The sequence below is a fragment of the Oenanthe melanoleuca genome, chromosome 3 (assembly GCF_029582105.1).
Source record: "Oenanthe melanoleuca isolate GR-GAL-2019-014 chromosome 3, OMel1.0, whole genome shotgun sequence".
Classification (NCBI taxonomy): Eukaryota; Metazoa; Chordata; class Aves; order Passeriformes; family Muscicapidae; genus Oenanthe; species Oenanthe melanoleuca.
Window position 1 is genome coordinate 78,383,540 of NC_079336.1, and position 20,855 is coordinate 78,404,394.

The window sequence follows — 20,855 nt, forward strand, 5'->3', positions numbered from 1 at the left end:
GTGGTAGAGTACTAGAAATCAAATCTGTTTCTGATATTTCACTTCTCATTCAATTTTTAGTTTTTAAATATATTATTATATATGCTCATTGTACAGTGGTGAGTTGCTGAGCTATCTCACTTGAGAGATTTTAAGATAAATTTTGTAATTCTTTTGAAGAATATAATTTGAACTGGGACAAAGAATTTAAACAAAAAATGATGAAAAAATGTGGGCCCAACTCATAAATCTCTTTGGACTTTGGTCACACATTGCTTGCATGCTGTTGGTGGGAAAATGTACTTTTTCTGCTCATGTTTTACTTCCCTAAAATCAAATAACTGAAACCTCCAAAAAGAGATCAGAAAGTGTTTGGGGAGACATTGTTACTTTCTACAATAAAGTTAGAAAATTTAAAAAAAAGTAGAACTGGACATAATTCAAAACCTGTTAAACCTGAAAAAATAACACAAGCATATTTTTGTTTTCAGCAATTGAAACTTGATTATTTATATGAGGGAAGGGATGTAAGCTTGTACACCAATGTCATATTTTATATACCATAATCTTTTCATCACATAAAAATTACTCCCATTATATGTTACTTAAATTCATATTGGTGTATACTTCATTTGTAATGTTGGGGTTTTTTAATGTATCAGGAGAAATCATTATTAATTCTTGCATTTTGTAATACTAAAAAACAATTTACATCATTCGATTCTATTATTTTTAATCACCCGTAGTTGTCACACACTTATTTAATTTTCTGCAGTACTTACAGAGCCTCATGAAATGTCAATGAACTTGGGGTACTAAATAGTCTGCAACAATTTAGCAGGTTGTGGTGATGGGAATTTCTTTACTCTTGGTAGTATCCCTTCCAGCTGAGAATGTTTGAGGACAGCACGTCTGAAATTGGTTTTCTAGACTTCAGTAATTCATAAGGGGGAAAGAGCCTCCTACTTGTTTCAGTTCTCCTGTACTTCAGGCTGTCCTCAGCAACATGGCTGCATAATTCTTTATGTGCTGCATGTCAGAATATATACTTCTTTCTCTGAGGCTGCTTTTCTTATGGATGTACTGCAGATTTTCATAGCACAATATTCATTTTACATATTCTTTTTCTGTACTAAACACATAAGCATAAAGTCATTAAGGTTGGAAAAGACCTACGCATCATCTAGGAGTTCTGTGCTTTCCTTATGTAAGCATGCATTCCAGGCTTGGTGCCAGCTCCATCCTTCCTTCATATCTCTTCTGGTTTTTTTTTGCATATCACATAAACCTTGAATGAAATTTGGGAAAAAATCTGCAGAAAAAGTACAATCTGACTATACACTTAAGTGTTAATGAATTGGGCCCCTGTTTTGTAATACAGTTTGTTTGAGCTCATATACAATCACTGGATTTACATCTTACTTCACTCATCACTATACAAAGAGCATTAGTTTTATGTTTTTATTAATCAATATTTTTTATTTAACACAAATTCTGTAGCTTTCTTTTAAAGACGTAGTAAATAAACCTTTTGTGAGGTACCTGGGGATGGATAATAATAGCTGTGTATTGTGATGTTACTGAAATAATGCTGTTTTTTCTTCTTAAAGATGCCATAATAATTCTTTTTTAATAATTAAACTAATTTAGTAAGTGCAAGATGGAGGCGCTTTCCTACAGATTATGCTTCCACCTCAGAAGATGAGTTCGGATCAAACCGTAATTCCCCTAAACATACCCGTCTGCGTACCTCTCCAGCCCTGAAAACCACGCGACTGCAGAGCGCTGGGACAGCAGCTCAAAGCAGCAACACATTCAAGCACAGGATAAAGGAGCAGGAAGACTACATTCGTGACTGGACTGCCCACCGGGAAGAGATTGCAAGGTTGGTTTGAAAGGAGTGCCCCAAAAATAGCACAGCATTCTACCCAAGCACTTGTGCAGTGCACATAGAGAGCTGATGGATTTTCTGTATCACTACTCACTGCTTTCCTTCACTAACTGAATGGGTGACTTAAAATTCTTCTTAAGAGACTGGCAGACAGAACACTCATGTCTGATTTAACTTCTGATAGTAACTTCTGATTTCTCATAGCCAAATCCCAAAAAATGAGCTTTCAGTTGCATTATTGGGACTTGCAGAGGTACTTTTTGTATTTCCTGAGGCTGAAGTGTATGTGATTTTGTACTACTTTTACATATTGAGATAAAATTTCAGATCAATCACAGGTGACAGAGAGAGAAAACGTAAGCTTTGGAATGTGAGAGACCATGTTCTCATTTTAATTTTTGATTTATCAAGACATGATTTCATGTTAGGTACTTTCTGATTTAAGTAATGCGTATTCACCAAAAAAGTAATTGGTTTTTTTTGTTGCAAGTCCATGAGATTAGTATAGCAATACCTCTGTTATTGCTGGTACCACTCTGCTTCAAGTGAACCAAGGAAAAGTTAGTTGCACATTCTGGTAACCAATTATTCCCATATCATGCAACACCCAGGCAGTGAAAAGTTCAGAGAGCTTGCACAAGCATGTAAATGTTATTTAATACTTAGATGTCAGTGTTCAGGTTTCAAAGATTTCCACAGAACTTAATTGGGAAGCCTAACAATAAATATGTTTTCCTTTTAAGATTAATTTTAATAGTGTGGAGTATTTCCTTAATCCTGTGGAAGTGTTTTGCTAAGTGTGATTAATTATTTTTTGTTTCCTGATCTTGGTAATGTTTTTCAAGTGTGATCTGTGCAAAGGGAAGGTGTAGAGGCCTCAGAGGCACACAGAAGATGATACCTAAGGGAGTCTCATAGTATCTAGATAAATAATGAAATAAACATTTTCAAAATCATCTTCCTAGAACATCTCTTTCATTTCAGAAGTCTGTAGATAGAGATGGTTGTAGGAAGGATTGTATTTATATGGGAAACAATAGATAGCCATAGCATATTAACTCCTCCTGATAAATGGTACTGCTGAACCTCTACTTCAGTGAAACTTTTTGGTATGTTTACTCATCTAGGAGAGATTTTTCCTGGAGTTAATTGATGATTCAGTCTAAACTCATTTGATGGTCAGGTTTGCAGGTTTTTTCTTCTCTTGGGATTCTTACCCTTTCCTACATTGATGTATTGCTTTAAAACTTGTTCTAAAGGCTATGTACTTATCCTACCTCTTCACGTTTATTTTCAGTGGGACTGCTGAGAGACTCAAATCAGTATTGACAAGGTTTATGTAGAAATTTCACACAACCTGCATTAAATGAGCTTATTTAAAGTAGCATTTAGCAGCTGAGAAATTCCAGGTTACTGTCATCTGTTACCACTGCTTCCAATATCAGTTTTAGCCTACGCTTAGAGCACTTGCTGTAGGTCACAAGTTCATCCTTTCTGTGCCTCTATATCTTTGTAGTGATTCACATTTTTGCTCCCCTGGCTTTGATTTTAACTTCTGTCCTCTTTAAGATCCTTTTTGTCTCTGCTCCTATTTCCTTGCTAACCATAGGCTCTATTATTGCCTACCCTGTTTTTTTTCCATCCCAGCCATCAGTCCAGGCTCTATGTTCAGGGTCTCTTCAACTCTATTTACAAATTTAAAAAATTAATAGATGGTTATATGCTCTCATTAAAATTAGTTGATTTATTTTTGCTGTTGTTGTTGTTGAATAACTGATTAGATTAGGCAGGTGTGAGGATAAGCCTTTCATAAAATACACATGTGGCAGAAAGTAGTGTAGAAACAGTATGGCAAACATTTCATTGCATCCATGTTACCATCATACTGTGTTGTAACTGGTCTTCCATGCCTGAACCAGTTTGCACTTTTCACAGACTTCACAATTTACAGATGTTAATAAAATTGAAAATTTGAAAGCAGTATTTAGAGAAACTTCCTGGAATAACTAAATTTGATTTAAAGCCACTTTGGCGTGGAGGGAATTTACACCCTCAGAATAACAAGAGTTTCATGTGTATTTTATTTAAGGATGTTAAAGTATTGTTACAAAATCCACTGACTCAGTATAGGAAGTATAACATAGTAGTATAAGCATAAAGATGTTTTTAGTCATCCAGTAGTTCAGCACTATTACAGATATCTTAGAAGTATTCCTATTTCCCTGTGTTTTTTCTAACAATGGGTATTCTTTCACTACAGGTAAATAAGAACTAGAGTTACAGGCTTTTTAAAAAGGTGATCATGTTCTCTCCATCCCAAGCCTTGTGTTCTCACCTTTTCCTGTGTGTTGGAAACAGTCTGTTCTCTATGGATTTGCGTAGCTGCCTGAGTCTGCTCACTGAGTGGATCTAAAGCAGCATTTCCTGGAGTGGGATGAGGGATTTATAGAATTTGAGCTTTATTAGTTTTGCCTTTGTGAATTATTTTGCCTTGTATGATTGCTAGGTCTGATGCAGGAAGCAGTAGAGATCTGCAAGGCAGCCTACAGTTGTAGCAGAGTAAATAGTGTGCACCTAAAGCCTAAGTCTCTTGTCCCTGATTACACAAAACATATTCCTTATACTTAAGCAAAAATTTCTGCTCCTGAAAGTTAATGTAGAATTACTTGAAAACTTCATAAGTCAAGCTCAGCTCACAGCTGGATTCTAATCTTTTTCACAATGCCTCTTGTTAAGTACTTTATATTGTTTCTATTCAGAAATGTAATTGAATACTGGACTATATCTTACAGTCACATAGAAAATTATTCCAGATTTTGTTCACATGACTGATATTTGACTACGGTAATTATCTACCAAGTTGCTTGCCATCGATGTTAGAGTTGTTTATTCTGATATTTGGGGGATTCATTTGAATTAATTTTTATATAGAGATCTGACACTTCATGCAATTTTGATTTCTTGGCAAGAACTCAGATGAAGTGGTTGTGTCATGTTGAAGCACTTCTGATTTCTGTGAAGAGTTAAGTCTTTGTTAATTGATGCTACTTTTGATTGTGGTGTTTAATGACATTTCTTTTCTGGAAAAATTGCTGATAGTTGAAATCATCCATTTTCTTCACAACTGCTCATTAAATGCTAGCATTTGTCCCAGAAAATCAAATGTGAATGGTAGCAATTTCTCTATTTAAGGAAAAAGTTAGATGATTGTATGAAACAAAGGAAGTAGCTGTTTTAGTATCTCTACTACTAAGAAGATTGGACTTTTAATGGCATGTGTAAATTGCCACGTATTTGTCTACAGCCTTCTTCCAATTTTATGTGTATCTAAACCACACAAAGTTGCACTTCATTGCAGATTGCTGATGGTTAGCCACAAAATCCAGTGTTGGAATTTGGCTGGAAATTTCTCCAGTTGCATTCACCTTTCTAGTTGCAATTATGTTCACTTAGTCTTAAGCTGTCTCTAGGCCAGTGGTGTCCATTGTTTTTGACTTGAAGACAAAGTGAAAATTAGGAGCAGAAGGCAGCTCACCTTGAACAATCAGTCTCTGTGGAGCCCAGGATGTGTCACTGTCACTTGGCTGTGTGCACCACCCAGCATTGGAGTGGTGGGTGCTGCTTGTCACTGAGTCCTTGGTGGCACAGCAGTGGCACTGTCAGCTTTGTGCCTTCAGTGCTGTCTTTGCAAAGGGGATCACTTGGCAGTCTGCTCTTCTCAGCTCTGTGATCCATGCTGAAGATTCAGGGTGCCATAGTTAGTAAGGGCTTTTAGCTTTTGCTTTGTGGGAGTTTTTTGTCTTGTTCCCTCCTTCTTTTGGGGTGTCCTGGGGAGGAGTAGCACAAGCAGAGCAAGCCAGAGCAAAGCTGGTTTTTTGATGCGGTGAATCAGAAGGCAAAAAAAGGAATCTTTGGCTGAGAATTCAGCTGTATTTTTGTAATGCTGTCATATCCAGGTTTTTAAAGGTATGTTGTATTTTTTCCACTGGAAAACTTGTCTAAGTAGTCAAACTAAGGTACAGATTAAATGTTTTCTAAACATTACAGATTTACTGCCATGTCACACAGCTCATCTGTGCAGTATTTTCAGCATATCTCCTATGCATCCTCTGTGCTGGAGATACTGCACATTGTACGCATCTGTCTGAATCCTAGCAAGAAAACATGGATACTCTGTCTTTTGAGATCGACTTCCATCTTCTTCCTATAGAAAGGCATTCTATTAAAAGCTTCAGTGAAAATTTGCTTTTATGGTTCTACAAATAACCGTTTTGTTTAGAAAGGCATGCACGTTTTCATAGCACCGTTATCAAGAACTAGAACTTACAAGCTCAAAGGCTGCAGACTGGGCTCTACTGGCCCAAAAGTATTTGTAGGGGAGAATGTAACGCTCTCTTTATTACTAGGATCAGTCAAGATCTGGCTCTCATCGCACGGGAAATCAACGATGTAGCAGGAGAGATAGATTCAGTGACTTCATCAGGCACTGCCCCCAGTACCACAGTAAGCACTGCTGCCACCACCCCTGGCTCTGCCATAGACACTAGAGAAGAGGTAGGAGATCTTCATGGAGAAATGCATAAGGTTCTTCCTTTTCTTTATTTCTTTTGCTTTTAGCATTTTGCATAGCCTTTTTAGTTACTTCCACTCAACCCACATGCATGATCTTTACATTGTTTTTTTAATTTGAAGTTCCTTTACATTTCAACAAACAACCCAGAAGTTATTTTGTGAACACAGCTTGTCAAAAGTATGCATACTGTCTGTCTCTTTTTTTCCACGAAACATAGGACAAGATAGTTATTTGTTTCTTGCTTGTCTGTAGCCTTAGATATTGTTGGATGGTATCTAAGTGCATTTAAAGATACCAGTGTATATGCACAACTATGTATAAACGTATACATTTAATTCTTTGCTTAGCTATTAAAAAGAAAAAAGTCCCTCTTTTTACAGGTGACATAAAACTTTCATCTTCTGAACACTGAAATACTTAGGTACCATCAGTTAACTTTAGATTTTCTTTCTTAATAACATTGTCAAAAACTGCCTTGAAATAAGTTTGCTTTATGCTTCTAATAATTCTTATTTCCTTTGCCTACCTCTGGTGTGCTGTTCTATGAATATATTGACTAACGTGTTCTAGTAACCATCACAGGTCTGATGCTGGTAAACATGTTAATCTGAATTTAAATCATCACTTTCTACCATGTTACAATTCACCATAATAATGTGTTGTAAATGTTTAATGCATTTTTTTCTTCATAGTGTTCCTTTCAAAATGTGTTTTATTCATTTTTGTGTGCATAAAATTTGGTTAATACACTAGTTTACTGTGGTTAGTTTAATACTGTCTTTTTCTGTGGAAAAAAAGATATAAACAGCAATAAGAAATCTGTGAGCTGGGTACTCAGAAAAATTATAAATGCACTCACGTAGATTTTGGGTTTAATTCACTTATAGACTGTGGCTAAACTTTAAAGAAGTAAAATGCTCTTTTTCTCAGATCAATTAGATCGCTCCAATTTTTTTTTTCATTGTTAAATTATTATTTTCTTCTTCAAAAAATACAGTGCATTGTGTACATACTGCAGGTGGCAGTATCTCCTTTAGGTAGTGTAGGTCTTTCTGTAATAACACTATGACTAATTTGAAAAAAAACCTCTAAATCTCAAAGTAATCTTCTTAATTCCAGATATGTTCCATTAATCAAAGGAAGAAATTATTCAGTACCAGTTTATAGGTAGCTATTATGTTACCTGCCCATAAGCAGAATTTTAGTGAGGTAGTCTAAATTTGCCATGTATGTCTAGTATTTAAAAAAAAACCCAAATCTGGTTCATTTGTACAAGATATTCTTACATACAAGATGCATCATTTTATACTATAGAAGACAACAGAATGATTATTATTTGCTAGGCATCTTATAAACTGTTTCAGGATAAAAAAACCCCAGTAATCTGATTTTTGGATGTATCCAGTAGATTTCATGAACTTCATTTTTCTTTTATCCTGCAGTTGGTGGACCGAGTATTTGATGAAAGTCTCAATTTTAGAAAAATCCCTCCAATAGTGCATGCGAAACCCCCGGAAGGGAATGGTCGGCCTAGTGATGCCAGACCTCAGCTGACAGAGGCCCTCGATCCCCCAACAATTACCCGCAGGAGGACTTGGAGCAGAGATGAAGTGAGCACACAACAGGATTCTCTCTAAGAATGAGTCAATTTTAAGCTTTTACAATTATCTCCCCGCTTAATAGACATTATCCTGTCTTTCCTACCTCTAGCAGGTGGCTATAATATTGGGAAAAAATTGTGTATTATTTTATTGGCAAAATGTTCAAATGTCATTGTATATGATACTAATTAAAACATGCATAAGATCTTTTATAGTTAAAGATACCAAAATATATGGAATTGTTACTATTAAACTAATAATAACCTTTTTTATTAAAAAACTTATTGCAGGTTATGGGGGACAGTTTGCTGTTGTCCTCAGTCTTCCAGTTTTCTCGCAAGATAAGACAATCCATAGACAAAACAGCTGGCAAAATCAGGTGGGTTGCTAAAAATTGCTGTTATTGCTGAAAATGTCTGTTCCCATCAACATTCCCAGCAGTAAAAAAGATATGTATAATTGTCACAGAAGAAATGTACGTAGTAGAAAATTGTCTTTTAAAAAAAACAGTTACCTTTGGCATTTCCAGTATTCAGAAGGATTTGGAATGAATACTTTTTTCATTATTCCTTCTGTTTATTTCACTTTATAAGAAGAGGAATATCAATAAAGTTTACATAGACAGGACATCCAGCAGAGGAGCTGTTCCACCATATGCAATACTGTGCAAAATCTACAGAACCACTGTGCAAGTCTTGTAAATCTCCTTTCCTTAAAATATAAGGTTAAAATGTTGCTGAACTGTAAAATTTGGCCCTGTAGGTTTGCAAAGTTGTAGGGATTTTGCATTTTAGGAAGAAAAAACAAATTGGAAAGACAGCTGTTTCAGTAAATCCTGAAAAACAGCTTGCTCTGGAGGCAATCGGATCCCTATTAACTTCTAAAACAACAGATGTAGCCACCTGCCATTTTTAATTGAAAATTCCTGCCTAAATAGTTAGATTCCTTCATAAGACGTCATAGTAGCTAAGACAAAGTGTAGACATGTCAGTAATGGTAACATGTTGCTCCATTGACAGTTCCATTTAACTTGAATGTGTGAGTGTGCAACCAGTGGGTGACCACTTTGGTTGACAAGAATAAGAGAAAATTCTTAATACAAAGTTCAGGATTGTGCATTTCATATGTTCTTCAAGTAAGGTTTGCCTCAGAAAGTAGGGAAAAGCAAGAGAAGAAGGCAACAGGCATTTATAAATGCATCCTTTTACCTTGAAAAATGTGGTTAGAAAGAGGAAGAGCAAAGAAGACACAGATGATGACTTCCCAGGAAGTTAAAAATAGCTAAATGAAGTGTTCACAAAGGTGAAGTAAAAAAGGAAATAGGCTTCTTAAGTTTATAGTAAAAACAAATTGGCTGTCCACTTTATAGCTTAAATAATAAAAGTTTCAAGATTTCAAATTAATGCTTTCATTTTGTTCCACTGTTTTTTAATAAAGTGACCAATGAAATGAGAACCTTTTAAATTTTAAAAGAGAAATAAGAATATTAACTCTGAAAACAGCACATACAGAAGTAAAGGCACTAATCACATACATCAGGATAGAATTATTTTAACAGCACATGGCAAGAAGGTAAATGAAAAATCACACATTATCACAATAGGTTGTTTTTTTTGCTAGTACTGTTGACTGATAAATAAAGCCTTATTTCCTATGTTCCTGCTGATTTCCAGGGTGGTATAAATGCTATTATGTTAGAGAAAGTATAGCTACATAAGATTGTCTGTGTACTGAATCATATTTCCAGAAGTTTGGGGTTTTTTTAAATTATGATCCCGTAAAGGACTTCATTATCTCTGCTGTATTTTCTTCTTTTTTCAATCGTATTTGAACTCCTCAATGACCAGCAAATACTGTATTTTCCACTGTATTTAAAATTTCTGGTATCCAGGTTGTATGGCTTTGCAAGCTTTTTCACTCCCTTCCAGAACACATGAAAAATTTGCCAGACCTCCAATGATGAATTTTTGCAAAAGATAATGACCCTAGTTGGGGCCATAACGTCTTTCATGCTTTCTTCACTACAGTTCTGATTACTTTTAATTTATTTATTCCTTCCCCAAGAAAAAGTATGTATTAATGTTCATTCCTGGGTTGCTTTGTATGTGAGTACACCCAAGTGTGGCACTTGCCTCCATCCCATTGTGTTGTGTCATCAAAGCAGCATTTCCTCACAGTTACACCTCTGACATAAATACATTCCAAAGCAACAGTGAGTGAAGACCTCAAAGGCAGAAGAGTTAAAGCAGCTTCTGGATGTTGTCTACGGACATCTGTGTACTGATAAAATAAGGCAGAGTACATATTTTGCAAAATTACATATTCTTGGCAGGATAATAATGGAGAATGAAATCCCCTGTAGGATATACATAACTGAAGAAAGGTGAACAGAAATGCAGTACTAAGCTCACAGCTTTCTTTCAAATTCTTAGTCTTTGTGACTTGTGATTCACTGTATCATGAACTTCCAACTAAAAAATTTCTTCCTCAGAGACCTAGTAATAAATTCTTTTAAATATGCTGCTCTTTGACCATGATTTGAAATTGTTAGCTTAGCAGTTTTACTGCAGCTGTTTTTCAACTTTTAACTCTGAAATACCAGTTAGAGAAGAAGTGGATTTGGACTTCTCTGTGTCATCATGGTGTCACTTCACAGATCTTAAATATCTGCACATTGAGTTTTTTCTTGTTTGTTTTCTTTTTGAATTGTGCCAATGAAAAAAGTTTAAATTATGTTTATTCTATTACAATGAAAACAAAAATTTTATTAAGGAAGGAAGCAAAACATAAAAAATGGGAATCTTCCAGATGTTTTGGGGTTTTACAATTAGAAATTACCTCTTTAAACATCTAATACAAGTGATGCTACTAGAAAATATATAAAATGTACATATTGAATCTTTTCAATGAAAAATTTTTCTAGGAAATTTAAATTTCCTAAAGTGTTTTATTAATATAAAATACAAATTTAAAAGTTGAATTCCTTTATCTTATGTTTTGCTGTTATTCTAAAATGCAGTATTAATGGGGAGTTTTCTCACTACAGTAAAATAGTTGGCTTTTTAAAAAATGCTGGAGGAAAGAACCAGCTGTGTCTGTATATGTACCATAAGCAAGTATTTAGCTACAGAACTGCTATTTTAATGTCCATAATAATGATTTTACTGAAAGCCTGTATCCTTCCCTGGAAATTTAAACTGTATGGTTAGATTCCATCAGGTTTCAGTATTTTATATTTTATTTTCATTTACTACTCCTTATGGTGTTATCTCCTATCATTTTATTTAATCTTTCAGTTTATTTTGTGGAGGCTTTTTTCTATTTTAAATATACTGTTGGATTTCTTTCTTCTAGAATATTATTTAAGGACAAAGACAGAAATTGGGATGAAATTGAAAGCAAGTTACGAGCTGAAAGTGAAGTTCCTATTGTGAAAACATCAAGCATGGTATGAATAGTTACCTTTTCTGGGACTGATTGTGCTGCTCATCTTATGGCTAAGTAATCAGTAGAGGAATGTGGTGTTTTCAGTGGCATAAGTACAAAAATCTTTAAAAGCCCTTAGTTAATTTTAATAATTACCAAGACTTGCTGTCTCATTAAGAAACAAGTCATTGTTCAAAGGAAGTTTTCAGATAAAGAATGTAGTAAAAGGGATTCAAATTATACATAGACCATCAGTATATTTATTTAACAAAAGGTAAGAACCATTAGTTTGAATGTTAGATTGCTTTTAATTAACTTGTTTTACAATCTAAAAACTATCTGCTAATCATTAATACTTAATATGTAATACTTAACACTATTAATACTGATTATTAATATTTAGAGAAATTGTTGTGTTTTAATGCATGTGATGAAAATAATCCATAGACACATTGTGATAAAAGGACTTTTCAGTGAAAAACAATCCTGTTGGTTTTGTCTGGATGTGGTAACCATGGGTTGCCCACTAGAACTCCAGCTGTTTTATGTAATGGCCTAATTACATCAATCAGCTATGGTTTATGGCCTAATTCAGGGCATTTCAAGACCAGACTGTGACAGTGTGAGGGGACAGAACACACGTTGTGTCTCAGTACATTTCTCCTCTGCTTCCAAACACAGAGCAGGGGGTTTGAAAAACATCCTTGCATGAGACAGCAGGCAGAGCCGAGCTACATTATCCATCTGCAGAGTCTGCTGTTAAAAATATCTCTTTATAGAGGCAGGTTTCTTGTGGGAGAGAAAACTGCTCAAATGTGAATACATTTCCTCTGGCATTGAATAGGCTAGAACTTCTCTGTTAGCTCATCATCAGTTAGTAAACTCCTCCAGATTGATTTTTTCCTGAAAGTATAAAAGACTTGGCCTGTAATTTCTGCAGAATGGTGTATTTATCAAGAGCAATCATTAATAACTCAGTATTATAATTTAATAGATTTGCTGATAGTTTTTATTAGGCTTTTAAAAAAACTTAATTAAGCAAGTTCCTCATGGAAGTTTCTAATTTTAGAAATATTATAAGGAGTTTCCCTTATCCCTGTTGAGAATAAGATCCAAATTTAGTGTTTTATATTTCTAAATGCCCTAAATATGTAGGTTTAAGGTACTCTTTAAAAAAGAAAAAGGTTAATTGTATATTTATTCTTAAGTTCACCATTTTACTGAATTATTTTCAGTCTATTAAAGCATTTCACACTGCTTGAAAGTTTATGGGTTGTTCGAGGGGTTTTTGTCTATGCACAATTTTCAAGTTTCTGGTTAGTTTTCAGAGCAATATGTTGTTCAAATGCAGTGCCTTCTTTTACCACAGAACACTAAAAATTAAGAGGACAGTTGTAAGAGATGTTTGTTTTGTCCTTGGAACATTTATGGCCAGCCCAATTGTGAAATCATCTTAGAGATAATGACTTTATAAAGATAATCAGTCTCTTTTCCACCCATGAAAATCACAGTACTTAGTACAGAACAGCTTTCTGAAATGTATTAATGGTTTTCTGAAATTGGGGCCTTTGAAAATTCTCAGCTTTAGAGTACCACTGACAGCTCTTCTCAGCAACTGGGTTTACACTATTCTTCCATGTAGGATCCTTCAATTGTAGGATTTACATAGTAATGTTAATATAAATATGCTAATTCTATAACCAGGGAAATTACTCAGGGAAGTGGCCACAGCATCAAGCCTTCCAGAATTCAAGTACCCTTTGGAAAATGCTCTCAGGCACATTCTTGGGATCTCCTGTGCAGGGCCAGGAGCTGGACTCGATGATCTTGTGGGGCCCTTCCAGCTCAGGATATTCTGTGGTCCTACAGCTTAAGATGTGGTACATTTAATCAATGCTGTGTTTCTGAGTGCACTGATGTGGCTGTGGCTGTGTTAGCAAGTAGTGCATCACAGAGGAGAAAAATGTGTGAGGCAGAGGAGTGCTAAGCACTGGGGTGCTGTGCAGGGTCTCATGGGCACAGGGCCAGTGGGTGCAGACAGAACCTTGATGTGGTCATCTCACTGACTCACATCTCTACTCACATCTTATGAATGTCTGTGTTCCACTTAATACTGAGTTTATCCTGTCACTTCCCCTTCAAGGTGTGCTGTTACTTTGCCCAGTCTCTAGAGAGCTGTGGTGTCTGTAAGTCTGTGCTTGAGCAGAGGTGGCACAGGCAGATGAGCAAGGGTCAGAGTGAGGCTGTGGGAATGGCAGCAGGCCATCGGTGCAGAGGCCATGGGTTTCTGAGTGGGACATGGCTCTGCAGCTTCCAGCACTGCCACCCATGGCTGGGCCACCACCAGCAGGGATGTTCTTGATGCCAGGAGGGACAATCCAAATAGCCTAATGCAATTGGACAGGTTTGGGAGGGGGTTGTTCACTCCTGAGAGGTAGTTTAAATCTCTTTTTCCATACTGGAAATTTCCTTTATTTTTCCATCATGGCCTTAAGCTGGAACAGGAAAGATTCAGGTTAGATATTAGAAAAATATTTTTCAACTCTTAGACTGATCAGGTATTGGAACAGATTGCCCAGGGGGGTGGTGGAGTCACCATCCTGGAGGTGTTTAGGAAGCATCTGGATCTGACCCTGGATGGTGGTTTAGTGGTGTAAGAGTTACAGTGCTGAGCAGACAGCCAGACTTAAAGCTTAAGTGTCTCTTCCAACCTCTTCTGATTCTATGATAATGAAATATGGTTGTTTCTTTTCTAGGAAATATCATCAATATTACAGGAACTGAAGCGAGTTGAGAAGCAGCTGCAAGGTACACATCTTTCACTTCTCTTTTCTGTGGTTGCTTGCTTCAATTTTTTTAATAGTCATCTATATGTGTTTATGTGTAATGGGAAACAAAGTTTCTGTGATTTATTAAAATATATTCACAGTATCAGTTATGTACATTATTTTAACTGCTGATACATTTGATAATCAAACATGGCTTGTTTTTTTAGAAGCAAAAGAGTGATCATGTCTTTTTATATGGGATTAGTGGTCCCTGTTTATCATCATGATGTTAGTTGTAAATGCCTTACATTTGTTATTTTTAAAATTCAGATTTAATCCGAGAGCATATCATTTTTTAAAAAATAATTTTTCAGGAGGAGTCATTAGCCACCTTTAGAGACAAATCAATAACAACTTTTAGTACATTTTCGGAAATAAAAAAGAGAAGTTCTGTTAAATGTGACAAATATGTTAATAGTATAATAAAATGAAATGGTACTAGGTACTTCAGTTTGCCCTCACTGTGTGGATAAATGACTGCTTTTTTATACACATTTCATTCAATCATGGAATAAAATCAGCATCTATGGCTATTTTCTAGGAGTGGGGTGGAACAAAGCATAATATAATGGGGACAATCAGAGGGAAAAGCCACTTAAGTTAAAACATCCTTCAGTCCCTATAATCGTAGATGTCCACACATCAGTTCATGTTTAGTTTGTGCAGTTTCATTTCATCTAAAGTTTTAATATATGTAACTGCTTTTGAATATATGTATCAGTTTACATCTATGTTGGATACACCATTTCTTTGTCATGGGCAGCACATAAAAACTCACATCTGTCATCATAAAAAAAAAATGTGACATAAGGATTTCCATATTTTTTATAGTAACAGAACATCATATTTTTTATGGCTTCCTTATCCTTCTCATCTCTTCTCGATTGCTTAGCAATTAATGCCATGATTGACCCTGATGGTACCCTGGATGCCCTGAGCAGCTTGGGATTTGGCAGCCCCATCTTAGCAGCTCAGCCGAAGGGAAAGTCCAGCCCTGTTTCCCAAGGTCCGCGCCCGGCAGCGCAGCCGAACTGCCAGCCCGAGGCTCGGGCTGCTCGTCCCGCCACCGGCCCTGTGGCAGCTGAATTGGAAAATGCTGAATCCGAGGCAGATTTCAGCATAAGTTTCAATAGGTTTAACCCGGATGGGGAAGAAGAAGATGCCACGCTGCGTGAGTGACATCTCAGTGTTTGATACAAAAACCTTTCATGTGGAATGTTTAGAAATCAAGGAAAACTTATAATGTTTGTTTTTATAATTAAAAAACAAAAGGCTTGGTAAAACAGCAGTTGTTTCATTAAACCAGTTTTCTTTAATTGTGATGCTTTGATTGTCACACAAATCCTTTTCAAATCATAAAGATATGCATAGATACCAGTGTAGGAAAGCAGATTGTGGCAGGTTTGCCCTTTGTGGTTGTGTGCTTTGCAAAAGAATTATTATATCAGCAGTTTTTCCCTTAATAGATTTATTTCTTTTTAAAAGCCATGCAAGCAGTCTAACATTTACTGAAAACCCCAAATCTCTTTGCCAAGCTGCTCTGATGAACAGACTTCCTCCTCTGAAGCTTGTACAGAACTGTTGAACAGTTACATCTGATTCTGAATTAGATGATTTATATAGGAAACGTTATCTCTGACTACAATGACACATTACTGCAAAAGTAAGACAGATTTCAGAAAGCATTCATTCTCATGTACTGGAAAATCTCAAACAGTTCTGTGGTTTATGTAACCTTGTTGCTGTGTAAATTGTCTTGGGGTTTACAAATAAGTTCACATATTATGTTTGCACTAAGATTTGCTGGGAGTGGTAGGTGAACATATCGATATTGTTGAACAGCAAGCAGTGTTTTGGTGTACATAGAAAACTGATAATACTGTCCTTGTATTATCATTACAGTGTTTTATTCCACTTTCTGAAAAGACTATTTGGCACTTTTTGATCTTCTTCAAGAGTCTTTTTGATGTTAATGAAAGTAGAAGTATTTCATATCTCATTTCTGTCCAAATCTTTGTTGAAACTAACTAAGAAACAAATTTGAACGTATAGCAATGTGGGACATACTAAAGAATATTGAGGCAAATGGGCTCTCACCAATCCAAATGCAACACAAGCTTACAGAAGAAATTACTGTTAATTTGGAACGATCATGAGGTGTAAAATTTTCTTTAGGGAACTTGGAAATAGAGTTGCCATGATTTGCTTGATCGATAGATGCACTCCCAAGCAAATTATTTTATTTGCTTCTATATATTTTCCTGTAGTTTTGCTAGTAAAGCTGTCACTGTCTTACATATTTAAAAGGATTCTGGACGACGACTGCTAACATGGACATTTTGCTTATACCACTGAAAAGCAAGTCTGTTGAAAGTTTCCTATATAAGCCTATTTTCCTTATCAGTTGTCCCAGTAACTTAACATTTGGAAATAATAATAATAAAAAAAATTAAAGTAAATTACTTTGTATTTCCAGAACACTGTAATTTGGAGGAATGTTTTTTCTGTTAAATGTAACTAATAGACTGGAATTTTCTTATGTTTGCATCAGTCTCTATATATTAAGGTTAAAGATACAGTTTTGCAGCTTTTATGAAATGGTCTTTAATATTTCAGCAATAATCCTATATGAGATTTGTTTTTAAAAACCTACTTTCTGTACGCTTTTAAATTGTACAGGCTTTCAGAAATCAGTAAAAGTTGGACCAGTTAATAAAGATGCAAAAACTTTTTTTGTAGAGATGTAAAAACAAAACCACTAATGTGTTGTATAATGGATTTCATATTTTCTTTAAAAAAAATTAAAAGCAAACAGTCTTCATGTATGACTCAATATGCTCTACTCAGCTAACTGTGGGAGCCTGAATGACACTAGTTTACAGAGGTTACAGGAAAACTTTTTGAAGGTGCAGTTAAGGGCAAAAATAAATGGAAACTAGAGCTAGGTGTTGAAAACTGAGTGTACCAAACCATCACCATAATTCCTTCTTTTGTTTGATGCTTGGGAACATAATTTTTCTGCAGATTGAAGTGGAAAGTAGGAGGCTAGGAAGGATTAAAGGTGCAGGCTCTTCATACGAGATTCTGTTTGTGTTATTTCAGGCTTTTTTACCTTTATGTTGTGTAATAAACATTTTGCATTACTATGTTATTATTTTGTATGGACATGTTCTCTTTATTTATTTTTGTTACATTTATTATGTATGTTATTTTGTTATATGCATTTACAACTCCATTTTTAAATAAAGTGTTTCTGGAACTTTACAAATGTGTGAATATGTAATTGAGAGCTGGGAAGTTCACACAATCTTTCAGCAGACCAACTCGCCTTTACTGAAATAGGAAATTACATTTTTTCATAAAGATCTTCTCTCCAGAAAAAGTTCTGTTATTGCCACCACTGCATCATTTATTCTGTGCTTATAGTATTGGCTCGCTTTCCCATACTCAGGTTCTTTTCCACACTTCAATTGATTTTGTGTGCAAAGCTAGAGGCAAAAATAATCCAGTATGCCAGTCACCAAACAGTGGCTCTGTTTCCCTTTGTGGAATGAAAATGAGTTTTAATGCACCTGCCAGCTGTAACAGTAGATGCTTATCAGACTGTTTTCTCTCTGCTTCTCATATTGAAAAACTTTACTGAACATGCTGAGTTGGCTCCAGACTTTTTTTCTTCTGTCCCAAGTTTGACTCTTTGTGTCCTATTCCTGCAAGACACTAAATAGCCTTTTCTTAGCTGGCTTCATGCAGGAACAAAACCTTGAATTTACTAAAAGCTCCAAGAATTGCTTCCCAGGTTAAGCATTTTAGTGTTGCTGAGCTTTGCTGTGACTCAGAGCATCAGACACTGTGATCTTGCTTCTGTGTATGTATTTCTCCTTTATATCCCATCCTGCTGGCATTAAGACAGCACTAATTGCACACAGTAACACTCACTAGCACTCAGCTCTGCAGGGGCAGGAAATTTTTACTGCTCTGTCAGAGATGCCAGTTTGGTACAATCAAAACTATGAGAAAGTTACAAGGGCTTTCCACTTGCACTGGACTTCTTCATATCCCCCAGCTTCATTATCTGCTATCATTTCCTCACTCCTTGCCACCATCCCTCTGTCTTTGCAGAGGATAGAGGAATGCACTTCTGGGCTTGTGTTCTCATGTGCAGACTCCTTGATGTTTAAGCAGAAGTGTAACTCTTCCCATACAGATTTTTACAGGACCACTCTACTTGGAGCCAAGCTTATGTAGGGTTGTTATTCAGAAGTATTTAGGAAGTCCAGATCGTTAGATGGCACCAGTCGTGTGCTCCCTTTAGACACCACCAAGTGGTGCTGACACGCCAGGACCCAGGGAAAGCAGAATTCAAGCCTTTTCTGATCAGCACTGGTGGCTCCTCCCTTGGCTACAATGCACTGCTTGAATTCTACACCCAACAACATCTTGAAGTGACACTGATGTCTAGCTGTAGCTCACAGAAATAAAGCTAAGGGCATAATTTGTGTGCCTGACCTGGTAACAGCAAGGTGGTGTTTCACCACAGCATGTACATTATACCAAAGCAACTGGTTCTGCAATCTCAGGAGAGAACACTGCCTCAGACCAAAAACTGACTTTCAGTCAGTGCCTGTTGGAAGGCCTTTGTAATTTGAACTGGGAGGATTTTAAGCACAGGGAAGATCTGTATTTACTGCTTTGGCATGCAGCCATGGAAAGCAAGAGTGTTCCTTCATGCAGGAATGCATGAAGCATCGATGACTTCGTGTGTACAGTAAAAGGAGGCCACTCACTGCCTGCCAAGGAGATTTTATACCAAGTCTTTTTTATCTGAAGAGAATTACAAGGAAAAAACTTGGCCACTAACCATACAAGTTGCTTAGCTTCATCTTGGTGAATAATCAGTTTTTCAAGTGTAAGAATGTCACCTCTGACTTCAAATAGAGCTAGATCTGTCAATGCTGACAGGGTTACAATCCTGGTAATTCAGTCCTGATTGCTGAACATTAAATACATCCAACAACGTCTGTCTTGGCAATATTGCCGAAGGACAGCTGCCTAATACTGAAGAGCATTTCCAGCTGCACTAGCTCAGTAATCTTATAAAAACAATTTTTGTTTTCAACTCGGTAAGCCTCAGCCTTAGCCAGTGCTGTTCCTGCCAGTGACAGCCAACAGAGCACTGGTTAGGGAGCAAGGCATTTCCTTTTCAGATTCTTTTCTCAGTAGTCACATATTTGGGGAGAAAAAATGCATTTAGCAAACAAGTGGTGATGCCAGGGATAATGCATCCCTGGAACTACTTTAAAGCAGGATAAGAGAACTAGAAGCCTGCTGTCAAAGGTCTTTACCTGTTCCAATGAGTCCACAGTTAACAGTGAAAACTAAACCCAGTTCTCGGCTTTTCTTGCTGACAACTTCACATGCAGTTACTATTTTTTTGAAACAGTTCTTACTTCATGCCTGGGGAGAGCTCTTAAAATGAGAGGATTTTAGAAAATGCACTCTCTTGGGAGGCTGTATTAAAACAGGTGTTTGTAGTTATTGTATACCTTTAGAGCAATAAAGGGAAACATTTCCAAGTAACACTTGCCAAAATTATTCAAACACTAAGGCCTTAGGGGTGGAGTGAGGAGATACAGAGATTTGTTCATTTCTAGGTATTCTAGGTATCCCTACATTTCCACTTACCAATTAACATGTCCTTGCTAAGTTTGCTGTTCTCATCTATCAATTCCTTAGGACTATCATTTTTAAACCTGTTTCAAAAGATTAATAGACAAATTGATGAAGCTTTCTGCTACTATGGAATAGCTAAAAGTATCAGAAATCTAAAGATTTATATATATTTTTATAAATATTTTTTTAAAATAACAGCTTAGAAGCTGAATTAATTATCTTTCAACCAAGCTGTGATCTTAAGAGAAGATTTTATTATTAAAATTAACTAATTAATGTTTTAAACAAAAATGAGCAACGTGATATTTCCAAGTTCTTTATGGAGATGTGGACCTGTATGAAGCCAAGCACAAAGAACAAGGCTTATATATAAACTTACAAAAGTTACCAGTGTCATAAAAGTGTCATAAATGGTATTTCCCAGTATAGCAAACGATTCATAAATGATCGGGCAGGATACCATATTTTCAGCAGACATTGCTGGATTAGGAGTCTCAATGAAGTGCAGAAAGTCTTTTAAAAGTTCTTTTAAAAAGAACTGACAGAGAAGAAATGATAGAGATGAACAGAAGTGAAGGGGAGTGGGGAGGGAACACAGTGTCCCCAGCCATGGCAGTAGGTGTGACAGAACCATGCAGTTGGTTCAAGGCAGCTTTAGCACAAGGGAGAACTGTAAGATGCAGAAGGCACATAATAATTTGCCTGCAAGAATGGTACTTCCAGAGCAGGTGAGTAGCTGTGCAGAAAAACATTTTTCCTGCTCCAAGGTGTGCAAGAGGTGCAAGAGAGACTACAGCCCCCCTGCTCCTTGGCAGGGGATGGCAGCTGGAAGTACATGGGAGTTACTGCATGCATCAATAGTCATGTAATTTTTCACTCTGCAGAAT

At 36.2% G+C, this 20,855-nt stretch overlaps 1 protein-coding gene across 2 annotated transcripts in view; it reads left to right on the top strand.

Annotated features, from left to right (window-relative positions):
* Positions 1-17,452, top strand: part of CEP170 (centrosomal protein 170) — a 67,464-nt gene extending 50,012 nt beyond the window's left edge. The window contains exons 12-18 of one of the 2 annotated variants that reach the window (XM_056486298.1): positions 1,630-1,864; positions 6,277-6,454; positions 7,886-8,053; positions 8,335-8,423; positions 11,399-11,492; positions 14,227-14,278; positions 15,191-17,452. In XM_056486298.1, coding sequence (XP_056342273.1) covers positions 1,630-1,864; positions 6,277-6,454; positions 7,886-8,053; positions 8,335-8,423; positions 11,399-11,492; positions 14,227-14,278; positions 15,191-15,477 — 1,103 coding nt within the window. In that variant the 3' untranslated portion in view covers positions 15,478-17,452. The remainder of the gene's footprint in view (positions 1-1,629; positions 1,865-6,276; positions 6,455-7,885; positions 8,054-8,334; positions 8,424-11,398; positions 11,493-14,226; positions 14,279-15,190) is intronic. The other variant, XM_056486299.1, reaches the window with a different exon arrangement.
* The last annotated feature ends 3,403 nt before the right edge of the window (positions 17,453-20,855 follow it).